The sequence below is a fragment of the Pteropus vampyrus genome, unplaced genomic scaffold (assembly GCF_000151845.1).
Source record: "Pteropus vampyrus isolate Shadow unplaced genomic scaffold, Pvam_2.0 Scaffold79, whole genome shotgun sequence".
Taxonomy (NCBI): Eukaryota; Metazoa; Chordata; class Mammalia; order Chiroptera; family Pteropodidae; genus Pteropus; species Pteropus vampyrus.
The window spans coordinates 3,196,049-3,215,082 of NW_011888860.1; the positions used below are offsets into that span (position 1 = coordinate 3,196,049).

At 35.4% G+C, this 19,034-nt stretch overlaps 1 protein-coding gene across 1 annotated transcript in view; it reads left to right on the forward strand.

Moving 5' to 3' along the window:
- GRXCR1 (glutaredoxin and cysteine rich domain containing 1) overlaps window positions 1–19,034 on the forward strand; it is a 118,331-nt gene that overhangs the window by 96,892 nt on the left and 2,405 nt on the right. Inside the window, exon 3 of the mRNA XM_011362797.2 lies at window positions 10,304–10,369. Coding sequence (XP_011361099.1) covers window positions 10,304–10,369 — 66 coding nt within the window. The remainder of the gene's footprint in view (window positions 1–10,303; window positions 10,370–19,034) is intronic.

A 19,034-nucleotide genomic window follows, 5' to 3' on the forward strand; every position in this document is an offset into this window, starting at 1 on the left:
TGTCTTGGCGAAGGCTTTTTTCGATTGAGATAATTGGCTGTTCTGTCGACTTCTTGAATTCCAAGCTCCAGCTCATTCCTTAGATTTAGGAAATCTCATCAACTATCTGAAAATGCTTTCTAATCCCTTTTCTTTTTTCTTGCCTTTGATAATGCTCATTATTCTTATGTTTCCTCTTCTGATGGTATCAGTTAGTTCTTGAATTTCTCTTTCATTATTTTTCATTCTTTTGTTTCTCTCTTCTTCCTTCTGATTTATTTCTGGATTTCTGTCTTTGATATCACTAATCTTTTCCTCCATTTGGTTAACTCTATTTCCCAAGCTAGCTACATCATTTTTCAATTCTTGCAGTGTGTGTGTGTGTGTTTTAATCTCCAGAAGATCTATTTTGTTCTTTTTGATGGTTTTAATCCCCTTGCTCTGCTCATCCAGTTGTTTTTCAATTCCTGAAAGTGTTAATATGACTCGTTTTGAAACTCACTGAGTTTCTTTTTAGAAGTATCATCCTGATTTTTTTTTGTCATTTAAGTCACATATTTCTACGTAAGTTTATTTTCTGGAGATTTTTCTCTTTCTTTCTGAGCTGCCTTGTCACCTTGGTTGTTTATGGTGTTTAATGTACTATTTCTCTGCCTGGGTATTAATGGAAGTATATTCTGCTTTTCTTCCAGAAAGATGATTTATTATATAAAGATCTCTCTTTAGCATTTTACAAAGAAAGCCCTTTTGTTTTGGTTTCTAGTAGGTGGCATCTAAGCCTTTTGGGTCCCTGCTTTATATAAAGCCTTAATAATGCTTTTTTTTTTTTTCCCCCTCTTATAGATGTTTAATCATGCTCACTTCTCTCGGTCTCAGTGTCTGTAAGCTAGAGACATTTTTGATAGCGTTTGCTCAGATTCTCCTGGGGCTCCGTGGTGTTTGGTTTCAGAGGGTATGGGGGGTGGGGTCCTCTGAGTTGGAGGTTGGGGGCTGCGGCTCAGCCTCATGTTTTGCATCTGTGGCTGATAAAAATCAACTGTTGTTTCTCTGCAATCTCAGTTCTCTGCTTTCTGCCGTGATGACTGGCCATGCCACCGGCCATGTGGAGCTCACAGCACTGCCAGTTAGGACTGTTCAGAGAACTTGCTGCACCTTCACCCCTCCCCACCCTCCTACAGGGAGCTCTGGTGGCTGAGTGAGGCAGCTTCTTTCTTTCTCCAGTCTATCGCCTAAAACCCGGGGTTCTGACTTGTGGTAGCTCTTATGCACAGATCCCATGCTCAGACGTGCTGGTGTGCAGTTTAGATTTTTTTTTTTGTTTAGTTTTAGATGTTTAGTTTATTGTTGTTTCAAGGGGAAAGATCTGGAGACATCTCTCACTCTGCTATGTTTCTCCAAACTCCTCCAGGTGTGTTGCTGCAGTTTTGAGGTTCCGAGATAAGTGACACGAGGGTTAGCAGCTGGAAGAAAATGCGGGGAGCTGTAGGCAACTGTGACACAGCTCTTTATTCCAGCAAGGGTACAGCCTAGCTTTTTTTTAAGTCTATTTTTTTCTAATATGAGTATTGCTACCCAACTTTTTTTTTTTTTAATTTTAATTTGTATGAGTAATTCATCTGTTTCACCTTCCCTGTCAGGGAGAGTCCTCATCTATGATAAAAATTGCTCAACTCCATCATATTTTTTCTAGCTTGTTAAAAGGTAAAAAGAGTAAGTATGGGATGATCAACTTGCTTTTAAGAATTTGGCCTGGAAGCTGTATACATTACTTCTCTCATCTCACTGGCAATGACTTAGTCACATAGCTATATCTGACAACATAGAAGTCTGGGAAAACAGTCTTTCACTATATGCTATAAATTTCAGAGGATGTTTTTACTAAAAAGGAGAATGGGGAATGGATAGTGAATGTAGAGCAGGGGTAATTAAGGTTCTTACCACACTATTAATAGAAGTAGAATAGTCTTAATAAGAAAAGGTCACTGCAGATGCTTTTAAAAGAGGAAACAGTCGACAATGAGTCTTTCAAAAAGAATGTTTGACTTAGGCTCAATGGAAAATCCATTACTTCTATTAGTCTGCTGAAAATAACAACAAGAATAAACAAATATTATTCTTCTTTCCAAGACTCTATATGTGCCTGGCATTATGCTAAACACATAATATGAATTAGCTCATTTATTTCTTACAACTCTACATGCTAGAGATATTTTTCTCTAGATTTTATAGCTTAGAAAACAGATTTTGAGGGACTAAGTAACTTGCTCAAGCTTATACACTAAATACATAGCAGAGACAGGATTTAATGTATGGCTGATTCCACAATTTTTACCCCAATGCCTTCCCAACATCTCTCTTGTTAGCTGCATGATTTACTTTCTTCCACCCTAGGATTACAGGAAGATTCTCATCCTCATTCTTTTGTTCCAAAGACTCATAATAAATGAACTGAAACAGGGATCAACCCTGATAGAATGATGGAAATCATCTAATTCATTGCTTGCTGTGCTTCTTACTTTCTGATTTCCCTTCTAGATCTATTCTCTACCCTTTTCTGGTCTGCTCTAAGCCTCAGGAAAGCACATTTTACAGACGGCAGCACACAGATGCCTTTTCCCTCTGATTCTTAGTTCTTTCCCTGTGACTTTAGTCAGAGGGAGGTTAGAGCAGGACATCTGAGTAAGGCAGGAGAGAGAGGTTGGGGTATTTTTTTCTGTTCCCATAATCCTGAGGTGTAGTTTTGGCAGTCCCCAAGTTCCTCTCAGCCCCATTTTCAAGGCTACATTTTTGTGTAGTTCTGTGGTACAATACCATCCTCATGATCTTAAGACCTAGGGGTAGTAAAAGCTTCCAGTCTTGCCAGTCCCTGGGTGCCAAGCCTGTTGGTTTACTGAATGTTGTTCATACTTCCATAGATGAGGCCTTTATCAGGTCCATCTATAAATAATGATAAGTAAATAATAATTAATGTCATCTGTTTCCTGCTGGGATCCTGAAAGATGCATTGGGTTATCATCATGAGTTTAAAAAGAATCATTGTTAGACAATCCATGAATCTTTAGTGTTGCAGTACCTTATAAAAATGGGATATCTGTTTCATTTCATGATCATGAACTTCAGTATGCTACAGAGAACTCTTTCCAGGTGGCAACTAGGGGTGGAATCTTCAATCTTTTGGTAATTTTACTAAGATGGTAATATGAAAGATAAAGTAAATTTTATTGAATGTATAAGCTGAAGTAATGAATCTTTAGTAACCTATCCATGTCTAAACATCCTTGGATCCCATCTGGAATTAAGGCCCATTCAAGGTGGAGCTTTCTCCTACTAATGCAATTTTAATTGATATTTTGATCAGCTAATTATATTTATCAATTATATTATTTTCACCATTCGATTTTACTCAAATATTTTTCCTGCAGAGTGGTTAAATATCCACATTGTCCCAGAAAAACAATCAATTCAATTTTCTTCAGCAATATTGGTCTACCCTAACTACCCTCAGTTTTTCACTCTTCAGAGAGCACTAGCTGAAAGCTAGTTATATCTTCTGCAATAAAGAATACTTTAGCCATCGTATAACTTAGCTGAAAAGTTTTATGGTCTGAAAAGTCCTCACATTTCATACCAACTTTTCTTTTTAATAAGTCAGAAAACTGAATCTTTCATCACAGTATTTTACATGAAGCCCCTCCCCTTCACTTTATGGTGATATCATCCAATGACAATGTAGGACTTTTATAGATCTCCATTTACCTTTTATTAATTATTGGCTCTAGATAGAAAATGTTTGTGGAGAAATGCTTGACATTGATTCTAAGTTATAAATGCTCTCAGAGAGTTTAATAATAATAATAATAATAATAATAATAGTAATACAACTACTATTCAGTGAATTCCTATGTATCATTCATTGTTCTAGACTCATGTATCATCTCATGAAATTCTTGCAACACTGTAAACATTATTATACCCAATTTATAAATGAGGACACTGAGTCTTAAAGAATTTATGTTACTTGTCCAAGTTAATTTGTAAGCAGAGGTGTTAGAATTTATTCCAGAGTCTTATTCAAAAAACCTTTGCTGAGCTTAATCACTGCTTTCTAAAAATCAGTTTATGCAAAGAGAATTTTACGACACATGAGGCAGCAATCTTACATCTATTAATAGAACAGTCTTCTGGTTTCTAGCTCAAACCCAATACATTTTTTTTTTAACTTGGTGACTTCATATCACTCTTACATGATTTGATATTTATTAAAAAAAAAAACAAAAACAAAAACAAGAGAGATAGCCTACTGCCATAGAGAAGAGAATAATCATCCCTATTTTGATGATATGGCTTTTCTTATTATTAAAAATCAGGATTGGGCTCCATGAGAAATTGTTTTTTACAGCTATACTGAAAAAAGTGGCTCAACATTAATTATATACAATTAAAATCACTTTCTTTGACAGGCATTTTCTAACACCCAAAAGTCTGTATTACATAATTGCACAAAACAGTCAACTAGTTTAATTAAATTTGCAGTTAATTATTCCTGCCAGGGACACAAAAAAGCTATGCTCTTTAGAATGAGATTATCCACAGAAACTTTACTATGCCTTTTTAAGACATTGGTGGGATACTGCTGCATCTGCTTTGAGCATTTTTCAGGCCTAAGAATTTCAGGGCCTTCATGGAGTTTGTTCAGTCCTGGAGAAGATCAAAAGCTGACTCCTAAAGTAAATTTTGACTTTGTCAGTAGGTCTCAGGTGACCAGTATCCTCTGGTGGGCATGGCAGCCACAAGGACAAACGTTGAGCATATCCTTTGACAGCCTCATTTTTAGTGCTGGTTGAGCTCCTTGGATGCCAACCCTGTCATCTGCTCTCCTGGTTACACAGCAGAAGGTTCTTTAGCAGCCAACACTAGACAATCCTAGCCTCCTGGTCAGCATCAGAGAGTATAGCTTCCAGTGGTTTACTCTCCACTTCTCATCAAGTGTCCAAATGAGAGAAGTGAGGATTAGGGGTGATCGCTTGCACAGCGTTCATCCCTTTCATTCTTCTAGGTATCTGGCATTCTATCATCAAATCGTATTAGCTTCATCCCTTGCAGATTTACCTTCACCAAAATGCATTTGATTCATGAGCTTCCTTGGTTTTTCCTTTCTAAATCAGCAGTCATTCCAAAAAACAGCCATTTGGAATTTAAAGATGCATTTACTACAAAAGGGCTGAAGATATAAATACAGCAAATACTTATATATATATACATATCTATAGTGTACCACACAAAGTGCTCAGTCCTTGAAGAAATTGTAGTCCCTGTAATCACCACTGGGGCTTGCTGTGCAGTGAAGCAAAATGTGATCCGAGAGCACAGAGGAGGAAATGACTGATTTTTGTCTGAGAAAATTAAAGAAACTTTATTGAGAAGATAATATTTCATTTGGATTTGGAAGCTTGTGTAGGAGTTTTATAGGAAAAGATGGTTGGGAGGATAGAAGAAAATTTGGGCAAAGGATGGAGCATGTTTAAAGGAGTATTATCTCATGGAAGAACCAGGAGAAGTAGAGAAATTCAGAGTATTAGGAGCATATAATATTAAAGGACAGGGCTGAAAAGATCGATACAGCCAGATAGTGAGGGCCTTTGTAGATTACGCTAAGGAGTTTGGGTTTCATCCCAGTCACTAGAAGATATTCCAGAGAGAAATAAATGATAGAAAAGCTGTTCAGTGAGAGAGAAAAGGAGCTTTGTTGAAACTAGGAGGATAGATGAAAACCTGTACTGTTTGATTCAAGAGGCAATTCTTTGATGGCATTTATTTGTAGATTATATTTTTATGGTTAATTAAAAAGCAAGAGCATTATTTATTATATCAGCCAGTTCATCTAAAGTCTTATGTAAAGCATTGCATTGTTGAACTACTCTGCTAAGAAAAACTTTGTTTCAACTGAGGAGCTGGGTCAGAATTAAATTTAAAGTTCAATCATTGAGATCATTTTGAGATTTATTTAGGACATTTTCTATGTCCTCATTTCTTATTCAAATTTTACTGCATTATATCATTGTGTAGATCTTTGACTGCAAGCTGCTTTCTTAGAAAAGTGAAGTTGTGTATAAATAAATGCAAGTAAAAAGAAAATAATATCTATAATATATATGCATACAAATAGTTAAAATGTGCTTATTTTTGGTTAGTGAGAATATTTTTCTAGTTCTGGACCTCTCAGAAATATCAGATCAATAGTTTTCAAACAAGGTATTCCATGTGGAAACTAGAGCCTAATTATCAACACGGAGACATATTGGCATGGAGATAGCTAAAATCCGTATGTGTGATTTTAAATAATTTTTGAGAAAAAAGTACTTAAATGTTTACATTTGTTTATTTTGTTTATTTATTTTTAATAATGGTGTTTGCAAACTTTCGACCTAACAACTCTTCCCAGAAATCTAGAAGAATGTGTTAAATATAAGCTGGTTTATACCAATCTATTATGTCTTTCAGCTTATTTGAAAAATAGACTGCTATATTATATTATGGCCTGGAATCTTACCTATGTTTCCTCCAGGGCACTGATCCAAAACACTGTGCAAAATATAATAGGAAGTTTTGTTTTCTTATTTTAAATGATAGGAAGGTGACTGAAAAGGGTCATGTACATATACTATTTGGTAACCTTATTGCTCTAATTAATTTCCTTTCCTCATTCTGTCTATGTGCTCAGTTAATATTTTTCTTAAAGATTATTTAATCATTACTTTATGGAGAGAGCTTGCCTTAACCTTCATGACTAGGTTAAATTCACCTTGTTATATGCTTTTATAGCATTTTTGTACAAATGCCTCTTTTGTAGTACATATGACAGTTATAAGTTTACATTCATTTATATGATCTTTTGTTGACATCTGTCCCCTTCAAAAGACTATAGTCCCTGGGGAGCCTTTTAAATCTTATTGTTATATCTTTTACACTTAGCATATGCTTAACCCATAATGGGGGCTCAAAATAATGTTGACTTTGGAAATGAATGGATGGACATATGTATAATGCGTACAGTGGCACACTTTGCACATTCATGGATCAAAAATGATGGATAAATGTTCTGGCAGTCCTAGTCAGCAGGGGACTAATTTTTTTCCACCTTTTTCTTGTTCTTTGAGGGTATAAGTCTTTTCTTTTGTGATCCATATATGAGAAAAGATCATGTAGACTGTCTTATCTTTGTTTAAGATGCTTTTTACATGTAAAATAAATTGGCTGTTCACATGTCACAGCTCACTGCTCAGAATGTTAAGGTGGGAAGTATTGACTGAGAGGAGAGCTATTTTAATGTATTGAAGGATAATGAAAAAAGTCCTTTCCTGGCACATGCAACATATTAGAAATAGCTGAATGGTCATGGTACTGAGATTTAAGAAAAGAACTGGGATGTTCTGTAGCTTCTCTGGCACATCTATTGTGTTTGGAGTCATTGTGATGAAAACTTTTATTCATCTGACCTTCTTGGGCACTTACTCAACAGTGAGTCCTAACCACAGCCTGTCACGTTCCCTAGACTAGGAGTTACATATACCATTTTTTCATGATACAGTTATGTTATATCAAAGGCAGTGTGCATGACACAATGGAAAGAGTATAGATTTTTGAAGTTAGTGTGCCTGAATTCTAGATCTGGCGGGCTTTATATAGATGAACTGATAGGCTCTGGACATATTTCTTATTTTCTTCAAATTTAGTTTCTTCATTTCAAAAATTTTGATAATAACACTTACTTTGCACCAATGATTAAAAGAGCGAATGTATGTAAAACATTTAACATGTCGCTATTGTCATTGTTTGCAGGATTATATTAATTTTTTAGAAAAAAAATAATTATAAATTAATTGAAAAATATACTAGTAATTTTTCATATGTATCTTGGAAGTCTTGATAAACTATGCCAGAAAATAGAATGCTTAATTGAATGTGGAGCTATATTTAAAAACTATGAAACTCATATCTGACATCCTTAGTCAAATACCATCCAGGCAAAGGGTGGAAGCCATGCTGAGTAGCAACATTTGAGAGAGGGACGTGGGAGAGTAGCCCCCAGGTCTCTGTTACAGAGCAAAGTTTTCCTACTTTAAGCACTTGGTATGCCACCTGTGGGCTAGCCACCCAGGTGTCATGAGGAGCAAAGACTATCCTGCCTCTAGGTACATTGCTTCCAGTGGGCAAAGTCTGCATTTCTCCTGAAAAGTGGACTCTACTTCCATAGTAGTGATGATGCTAGAATTATTTGACTGAAGCCCAGCAAATTTTATGCATTTAAGGGTAACAAGATAATCCTTTCCTGTCCTTTGCATTCCATCCTAAACAACTGAGTAAAACAAACTGACTGCTAAGATAAGAGCTAGGAAGCAGATGTGTGATAGCTTCTCTGGTACATTCATTTTGTTTGGAGCCATTGCAGCACATTTTCTTTCACTGAAAAAAAATGACTCATATCTTCTCCTTTGTGCTTTAGTTCATGTGCCAAATTCCCCAGAGACTTTTCCCATTAAAAAAATAACATGTAACAGACGTGGTTCCATAGTGTAGCGGTTAGCACATCTGATTTACACACAGAAGGTCCTGGGTTCACTCCCTTGTGGAGCCACGGTCCATGATCTACGGCCATGCCACCCTGAACAAGCCTGATGTCTGATCTTGGAAGCTAAGTAGGGTCGGAATTGGTTAATAGTTAGATGGGAAGACCAGGTACTGTAGGTATAAATAATAATAATAAATAAAAAAATAGCATGTAGCAAAAGATATTACTATGTTTTAGACTTTAATGTTTTATTTGGTGCTTTTGTTATCTTTGTTCTCAGGTGTGTCATGTCTCTATTCCTGACAAAAGTACCCACAAATAAAAGAATACAACTGTGTCATAGAGCTATATATATTCTCTGTAGCTCTGTGTATTCACTCATAATGCTTTTTAATATATCAAGTTGACATTTCTGATTGTTATTAAAATAACATAAATTATATAAGACAAATTGAAGTAAAATGAAACCCAGAACTAATGGCTCCTATATGATGACAGGAATTGCCTACCCTATTTTAGAAAGCTCACCTAAACCTCAAGGTCCAGATCAAATGCCACAAAGCTCAGAAATCCTTCTCTACCCTCAATAAACAGATCTTTATCCCCCTCCCTGCCCCTTGTGATTTCCTAGCTCATCTTTTTTTTTTTCCCTGCATCATTCATTTGGCACTCATTTTCCATTCCACACTGTCGGTTACTTTGTTTTGTGTTTACGTAAAAGTATATTGTAACATGCTTAAGAACTAGGACCTTTTTTATTTTTTAACCAAGTCTTTGTGTTTTCTATCCTGCTCAGCACAAATAGTAATATAAAAATTATTTATTGTGTGATGACATTTCTCTCTGTATTTTTGATTAATCAACAGTGGATTCAGTATTCTGTGCTGGGGATATGATGTGAACGAGGCAAATGTGGTCTTTGCTTTTGATTAGAAATAATTATGCCAAGTTTTCCTTCTTCCTCCTTCTATGACTATACATTGGGAAGTAGAATGGGAGAATGAAAGAGATTGGAAAGGAAAGGAAAATGTGGTAGGAGAAACAGGAGTTTGTTGGAAAGTGCATATATAGCCCCCATTCTCATTTTCACAGTGAAGTTTTAGAAGTTAAAAGCATTAGTTCTGGAGTAAGTCCCCTGCCTGTATTCAAATTCCCACTCTCCTGCCTTTCTGGGTGACCTGGAAGTAATTTAATCTCACTGAGGCTCAAATTCTATTAATAGAGTCTGCCACATCAAATTAAGTAATGCTGGGTGCTGAGCTGACAGTGTGTGCTTAATCATTGTTGGTGATTTTTAATCTTATTATTATTTTTAGTTTCTGTTATCTTTACATGTATGACTCTAAGGAAGGCCATGTCCAGGACTGTTTGAAATAGGGCAGAGACAGCCCAGCCTGGGAATTTGCTCAAAGACTTCCTTTTTCAGATGGTATAGCTGGCTTCAGGCTTCCTGGACAACTCTGAAGGGTATGAGGGAAACTTTCATATTTGGATTTAATATGACAATTGTGGGCTTTCTGGTGCTCACTTCCTGCTGGCAGTCCTCTTGCCATAGTAAGCCTTACTAGATGGGAGAATATGTGAAAGAGAAGAGAATTTCTTCTCCTCTTTGACCTCTTGGTTGTAAGTTTACATAGATCTGAAGGAAAGAATCGTGTTCAGTATTTTGCGGGTTAAACTTTCCTAGTTAAAACTTCGTTTTCTCCAATACTAACAAAAAGGATTTTCTCCCCCCTCCTACCCTCTCGTTAATAGGGTGCTGAGAAAATTTTGTCAATGAATGAATCAGGGGAACTGCAAGACCTCTTAACCAAAATTGAGGTAATTGTGCTTTTAGCAATTTATTTTTAGTAATAAAAATGTTAAACACATTCTGATTGTAAATGAATTTTCCTAATTGAATTTTTCCCATGTTTTTACAAATCTGTAATGGGATATATGTTGCAGTTTTCATTTGATGTCACCTGCCTTTAAGTTTGCTCCAGGTAGAGTGACTTTAGTTGTCGCTTCAACAACTTCATAGTATTAGATAAAAATTCCAGTCTGCTTTATTAGAGTCCAATTCTCTGTAATAGAGTCGATGTTGATTAGGTGTTTCAAGATAACTGATTTATTTCAAATAAATCAGATATACAAATTTTCAGATATACAATGTACCTCATTTATTTCAAATAAATCAGTTGTCTTAAAACACATTAAAATTTTTTTATTTAAATTATTCTATTTTTCAATTTATTTCAAATCAGTTATCTTGAAACACATTATAAATTTTTTATGTAAATTATTCCATTTTTCTTGTGGACCAGCTCATCTTTTCTAAAGATTACAGAAATTATTTGTCCAAAAGTGCACATTTTAATTTTGTTTCTATACTAATAATTTAAGCATCAGAAAAATAGTTTTTCAGATATACAATGTACCTCATTAATATGCAGCCAATAAGTCCTTAATACCTCTCTGCTAAGCTGTATTTTATCAGTATATTTCTCTCTGTATGTACGAAGATCATGTATTTTATTGTCCAAACTAGGACAGTTTGAAAGTAAAAGGAGTACATTAATAATTATTCTAGAACAGCAAACATGAATCAGGATATTCCCGGGTAAACTAGGCAATCTGGTTACATAGCATCTATATGTCCCTACGAGCTCTTCATGTTTTAGTCTCCTTTGCTGGTCTTGTTTCCGATTCTCTACCATTCCTTCCACTTCAGTTGGAAGAAAGAACTCTTTGTGGTTTGTTGCTACCATTTTTTTGTGCAAGCTGTTCTGTCTGCCTAGGATACCATTGTTCCAATTCCCCATTTTCCTCTACCATCTCTGAGGCCTGTGTGCAGAATTACTTCTTCCTCAAGTCATTCCTGATCTCTCCCACCTCTGAATTCCTGTAACCTTCTTTCTGTTGGGTGCTTATCAAAGTCTTTCGAATTTTGTATTTTTTAGGGTATTTGTTTCATGCCCCAAATGAACTATATGCTCCTTGGTTTTAGACATCATGTTTTATTCCATTTTAACCTTGCCCAGAAAGACAAACACAATGAGGGCATGCACATGATAGTCTAAAACTCCTTCATGTTGAAATCTGTATGGATGGAGTTATTTCTTTCTTTTTGTACCTATATTCCAATCCTACTATTTTGGGTTAATGTGTATCTTTCTATTTAAGTGATTTAACTTGGTTAACGTATTGCTATTTTATGTGCACATTTTTAATTTATGTAAATGGTATCATAGAATATATCTAATTTTGTTTCAAATTATTTTCTCTAGGCACTGTTTTTAGGTAACAGCTATATTGCTATGTGAACATTTAACTATTTCTTCTAACTGCTGTATAGTTCTCATGATAACACTGCTCAATAGAAATTTCTTTGATGATGGAGATATTTTGTATCAGTTCTACCCAAAATAGTAGCCACTGGCTGCATGTGGCTATTGAGCACTTAAAGTGTGGCTAACGTGACTGAGGACCTAAATTTTTAATTTTATTTATTTATTTTTACTTAAATTTAAATTCAAATAGCCACATGTGGCTAGTGGCTCCTATTTTGGACAGTGCAACTCCATGAAGCCCACCCACTGTTTTTTACCTACCTACTTTTCCACTGATGGACATTCTGCTGTCCTCCACCTCCTTCTACCAAACAAATAGTGCTGCAAGGAACAGTGTTGAATATGTTTTTTATGGATTTCTCTAGAAGTAGAAATTGCTAGGTCAGAGCTTATGCATATACTTAGTTTTCCAGGAAGTGCCAGGTAGCTGTCCAGAAGGGTTGCACCACTCAACACTCCATCTTAGAGAGAAAGAGATTTCGCATGTTCCCATATTCCTGACAATTATGTTACATTGTTCTCTAATTTACTGTTGTCTAATTTTTACCATGGTAGTAGGTATAAAGATATATTGTTTTACTGATTTCCATTTTTATGATTACAATTGAGTTTGGACATTTCATTGTATGCTTGTTAGATTTTTACTGATTCTTCTTCTGTAAATTGTGTATTCTTAGAGCTTGCTCATTACATGTCTGGAAATGCCTTTTTCTTGATTTTCAGAAGGTCTTTCTATATTCTACATATTAATTGTTTTGTTGATTTTAGTCATCACAATATTTCCTTTTGGCTTCTTTTGGCTTCTTTCATGGTGTTAGTCACCCAATGGAAATCCTGTAATATAGTCAAAGCCATCATTATTTTTTAATATTTTGTGCTTTCAAACTTGTATTACATCTAGGTCATATAAAATCCAATTTCATTTTATTACATATGGTAGACTAACTTCCTAACATCATCTACTAAATAATCTATTATTTCTTTATTGCTTTGTTGTGCCAATTTTATATTATAGTAAATCCTCATATATACCCGGGTCTTTTTCTGAGCTCTCTAATAAGTTTCTTGTTGTACCAATATCATACTATATTTATTGTTGTGGTTTAGTAGCAACTTGTAGATTCTTATAGGATGAACTCTCTCATTAATCTTTTTAAAGATTGATTATTGACTTAGCTATTTATGGACTTTTATTCCTTTGAGTCTATAACTCTTTAATTTTGCAACTTGATTACCACTACCATGCTATATTAACCTACCTTTCTCTCTTTCTCAGCTAAAATAATTTTGGAAAGAAGATTTTATTCTCTCATTAAGTCTGACTCCATTTTCCCAATGACATAAATAAGGCACAAACATTTAAGACTATTCTTAATGTTGAAAAGAATGGCATGATACTGGCTTCTAATGTTATAGGAGTTGCAAAGTGCTATAACTCTGTTGGGCTGATTTGCCCATATAACAAAACCGTTAAGAGAATTTGAAGGCATCCAAAAAGGCCCTGAACTCTGTCTGTGAACGGGACTGGCATTTAAGGCAAACTAATCCAAGTCAAGAGACTGGCTCTGGAGAATCATTTGGAGGAGCCAAGCAAAGTGGAAAAGGGATGCAAGACTCAGATCCATTCCATTCTTCTGGTTAGCTTTTGGCAATGGAACAGGAGTTAAATATTTCTGAGGTAGAAAACAATGGAGTCCTTACTATGTAGCAAGTAATATTCTTGGTATTTTGTGTAATAAGTAATTGAAACCTTACAATAACTCTGCAAGGTGGGTTCTTTTATTATCCCTATTTTATAGACAAGGGAATGGAGGCACCGAGGAGTAAATCATTTGCTCAAGGTCCTACAGACAGTTTTTGGTTCATGATTCTAACCAGCCTGGCTCCAAAGCCCATGATCTTAATCATGGATTTTTGCTGCCATCATCCTTGAATTAAGTGGCATGTTATTGTCTGGGAAATCTGACCATATATGGCAGGCCTCAAGGCCCAGGTGAGAAGTTTACTGTGAGGTAGGCAGAGCATTAGGTCCAGGGAACAAACTGAGTTTTAGAACTGGGCTCTGATGTTAGTGGGGCATCATGGAAGGTGGGCAAATTGGTGATAACTTTAGAGAGATACCATACAGATCCTACCAAATTCTAATTTGCTGTTACTTGAGTGCTATATAGTAGGTTATGATTGCCTTGCTCCTCGTAATTCAGGCCCCAGTTTTCAGCAGTTATCCTAGACAATAGTAAGGAAAAGGTTAGCAGTTGCAGTTGAGCCATCAGAAGGGTTGTCAGCAAATAATTTCAAGTTTTCTAATCCAAGGATCTTAGCATACATCCTGCCCAAGTGAAAATCGCTCTGGGAAGCTGAGTGGGTCTGATATTTTGATGAGGATTGTCAGTGGCCTCAAACATGAGGAGCTGGCCAAAGGCAGCAGAAACAAGTGAAATATAGCAATAGTTGGTATGAGATGATTTTGATAAGGCTAGCTGCCTCAATGGAGGCTCTGTTCTTGAGACAGTTTGCAAGGGATTCTCTCAATAGATTATGAATCCCATGTAGACACAGATTCCTGTCTATTTTGTTCTGTTCTTTACCTATAATGCCTGGAACAAGGACTGGCAAATAATGAGTACTAAATAAATATTTTTGAAATGAGTACTTTTTCACCCAAGGTTTTTTTTGATTTTGTTTTGTTTTGTTTGAGAAGGCAAAGCAGTTAATTGATGAAAAAGAAGATAAAAATCATTATTTTATGTAAAGGAGTGTTGGGTGAAAAGGATGAATAAAAAATTATTTTTGGTAAAATTTATTTATATTTATGTATTTATTTATATTAATAAACAAGCTAAAGATTAGAAGCAAAGAGGGGAGCAAGGATTTCCCTAAAGGAATAACCAAGACAAATGGCTGATCTGGCTGATCTTGCTGGTGTTCACACAGAGGAAACAGAGGAACCTGAGATGTATTAACGAACATCTTGTTATGGCAGGTACTGGATTGAAGTTCTCAGATGGTAGAGAAGCTGTAAGTAAGCTTTTGCCTTGCTATTTTTTTAAGGATATGAGCAAACATTTTCTGCCATTTCTAGTGAGATTGCCAACAGTGTCCAGTTTTTGCACTAATTATTCCCTGAGGGCTAATGACTACTTATTTGTTGTTCATGAGGAACAGAGGTAAGATGCCCAGCTGCACAGTGAGGCTTTCTGTATAGGGCTTTGGAGCTGACTGTACAAGGCTTTGTAGCTGTCAGAGTTTGTCCTGACCCATTCTGGATGACGGCCCCTCAATGAGGGGATGGCTACAGCATGTTCAGAGACTACAGCCTTAGAGAACCACCTACCCACTGGGGAAATCTAGCCATGTGCTCAGTCTGCCTCTCTCTGAAATATAAATATCTATTTAAGTAGTTTTATGGCAGTCCATCTCATTGGGTTCAAGAATCAGATTCATACATTCAGGCTTATACATTTAGTATCATAAGCTACAAATTTCTTATGTATCTGCATTTTGTTCAGTGGCTTCTTTGCAAATTCTGCAAACTTGAGAGTGCTAGAAACTCTAATTATCAAGTAAGATTTTGTTTATTAGCAGCTTGTTCAGACAGAGAGATGTTTATTAGGCTCTTAGCAAGCATTTGCTGAATTAAATTGCTGAATATAGTTTAAAACAAAATATACAGACAAAGCTGAACATCCAGAGACGATTATATATTGTGTGCACTCTTTGACAGTTTGTTACGTGAATTAAGTCTGCTTTATATACGATCTGGATGATGGGATTTATGGTTACAGAAACACAGATAATTTCCTTACTCTTTGGTAGAATACTTAATAAGAGACTTTCAAGCTCTTTTGGAATAGGATTAGATGATCCGAGGTTAAGAATAAGAAGTACATTTATTTCCTGATCTTGAAGAAGACACTGAAGATTTTTGATCTTAGCATCCTAGTTCTATATTAAATAACAGAAAAAACTCTATATTTCTGAAATTTGAGTTTTTGCTACAAAGAAATACATTTGATTATCATTTATTAAGTCCACCCTTATATCCTTGTCTCTTGGACCTTTGTTAAAGATTTGGAAGTTATTGGGTGCTTCAGTGCAGATGGATGCAGTATGAAGTGGACCTATTCAAAGCTTTAAGAGTGAGGCTAAGAGCTATTATTAAGAGAACAAGGATCTGGTTCACTGCTATATCCCAATGTCTTGTGCAGTGCCTAGCAAGGGGACACTCACTAAATATTTGTGGGATGAATGAATAAGTCTTGACCACTGAGTATTTTTAAGAAATCCTTCACCAAGAATATGTGAAGAAAGAGATGAAAAGGAGGATAATTTTTCATTCCTTTTTTTTTCTTGAATTCCACTCCAAGGAGGAATGCCTCAACATAAAACGCTAGCAGAGGAACAATATTCTATAGATTTAGTCCTCAGTGTGCTATTCTCAACCAAGTCTGCATGGCTTCTCATTTTGCCAGGCACCAGGACACTGAAGAGCTAGCTACCCTAGATTCCTTAGTTGCTTGAAGGTCAAAGTTCTGTAGTTGACCTCTTCATTGAAACTAGAAGTCTGCTTTGCTGCTAATAATAATGACTATTGTTAACTTGTTATTCCTCCTTTCTCCACACCGGAACTTTATCTGAGTTTTGGGGAATTCCTTAGCTCATTTTGCATTTTGCCCTGGGGAAAAACTATCTATGAAAGTGTTGTAGTTAGGACACAGGAGTGTTTAATACAAGCCAGCTTTTTTTTCTTTGTAAGGAATCTTTAAGCTAGAACCAGAGTTCCAGTGTAACAAAAGTACTCTTTGAAGGAGATGGCTAGAAATGACTGAATCGTTTATTTTTATTTGAAAAATAAACGAAGTAGATTATACTGAATGATGTAACTGAAATGAGATTCCTAGAGGCTAATGGATCAGTGGAAGAGCTTTAGTGGGTGGCCTCAAGACCCATTCCCACTCCACCCTCACCTCTACTTTAGTCACAGCATTTATCCTCTTCACTGTTTTACATTTGGGAATCCTACATAATATATTATTTGGGAAACAAATGGATGTAAATAAAAGTTGAAACTACTGTTGAAGAGGGAAGACCATGTATGCGCTCTTGAAGAGAGTTCTCCAATACCCAGTTTTCTAATTCCCCTGTGACCTGAACATTTTCTTTACTCATTAAAAGTCTTGTTTCCTTATTTGTAAAATGAGGTAGCCTTTATTATATCAGGTTGATGTAAGAATTGGGGATAGACTCTATAGGTTCTGTAAGCCATCCTTTTCCTGTCCCAAATTTATAGCTGAAACAGTTAATTTTTTTTCTTGAGAATGAAAGTAGCCTCGTAATCTTTCCAACACTCTGCTCCAAGACATCAGCATTTACACATGAATTAAACACATTTGTTCTCCCTTTCTTACTGGGGAAACACCTTAAACCAGAAGACAAGTACAGAAGTGGTGTTAAAATAAAATGTCTGTAAGAATGGTGTAAAATAGCTGTGTTATATGACCACAAGCAATTTAGCTTGAGGTAACAGTTAATAAAAATCCCTTCACATAGGATTTATTAATAAAATAATAACTAACAATGAGTACCCTTATTGAATAGTTACTATGTGCTAGGCAATATTCTGTTCATTCTACATGAATTAATTCATCAAATCCTATTTACAACCCTTTGAGTAAAAAAGATAGATCTTATAACAGCATTGTATGAATTCCGATGACATTATTTTAGAACAGCCTTTGGTCCATTTGTGATTCTCTTTTAAAATGACAATTTAGCTTTTAGTATTTATATGTTAATTTTAAGAAATTTATTTGTTCAGACTCGTGGATAAACTATTAAGAAACAGCAGACTCTTGGTATTTTGGCCCTTTGAAAGTAATCTATGTCAGTTCTATTGCAGGCCGAAGTTGCAAAATAATTTTTAATTTCGTCGAGTTACCAGTTTGAATTCTGTGTGCTATGAGCCTAGTGTTTGCAGTGTATGACCTACCTTGTGAATGAGCCTAGGAATTGCCTAACACTCAAAATCATTCCAGTTTTGTTGTTCTTTGTTTGTCATCACAAATATCTTTTATGGGAAAGCCATATGCTATTCAAGAATTTGGTCATTCACAGATGTTTTGAGTTATAGCAGGAGTTAATATTTGGCCAGTGTGCACAGGTGCAGCTGTACTAGTTATTGAAAATATTGAAAAATGTTTGTACTGATTGTTAAAGTAATTTATACTGGTTGGTAAATAGCTGCTGTCACAAGACTCCCAAGCATCTCTCTTCTTCCCTGTTAGCATCTCTCCTATAAGGGTTGCAAGATAAAATATAGGATGCTGACTTACATTAAACCTCAGATAAATTATGAGTAAGTTTTTAGTTTAAGTATGTCCCATGAAATATTTGGCATGTACTTATTCAAAATATTATTAGTTTTCTATCGAAATTCAAGCATAACTGGGCATCCCATATATTTATTTCTGAAGTTTGACAATCCTGTTTTACTTGGAATCCAGATGTATTCACAATCCAGCACTAATGAATGAGTATGAACTCTGGGGTGCTGCAGATCCTTTCTCTGGGACCTAGGCCAGTCCAGCATCTGTTCTAAGTGGTGCTCTTGCTGTGCAAGTCATTAAATATTTTTTAATACGACATTCTGGCATAGCTCTAGTAAAAGTCAAAATCTATTTACTTTATCGTATTCTTTCTAAAATTTGATGAATACACCATTACTTAATAGTTTTCTTATATTCTCTTTTAAACTATACTTTTTTCCATCATTGGGTTTACTTTTACTCAAAGTTTTTTTTCTAAAGATATTTTAATATTATGAAAAATTATAAGTCCAATATACCATTTTCTGGAGTCAATTCTTGCACAAAGAAATAACAAAAACCATCTACAAAGTAACTGAATTTCCACACACGCTAAAACTTTTTTGAAGATCTTTGAGTCTCTACAGACTTGACAAAGTTCCTTGCTTGTGTCATTCATATTGGCAGCCATTACTTTCCATCAAAGTAATTCTCTGCCACTAAAAATGAGATATTACATAGATTTTGTCATCTCGATATAATAGCTAAGTCAAACTGTAATTGCAAATGAATCCCACTATCTACAGAAAATGCACGTCTCAAAAGTTGTCTATGAGACTATATAAAGTT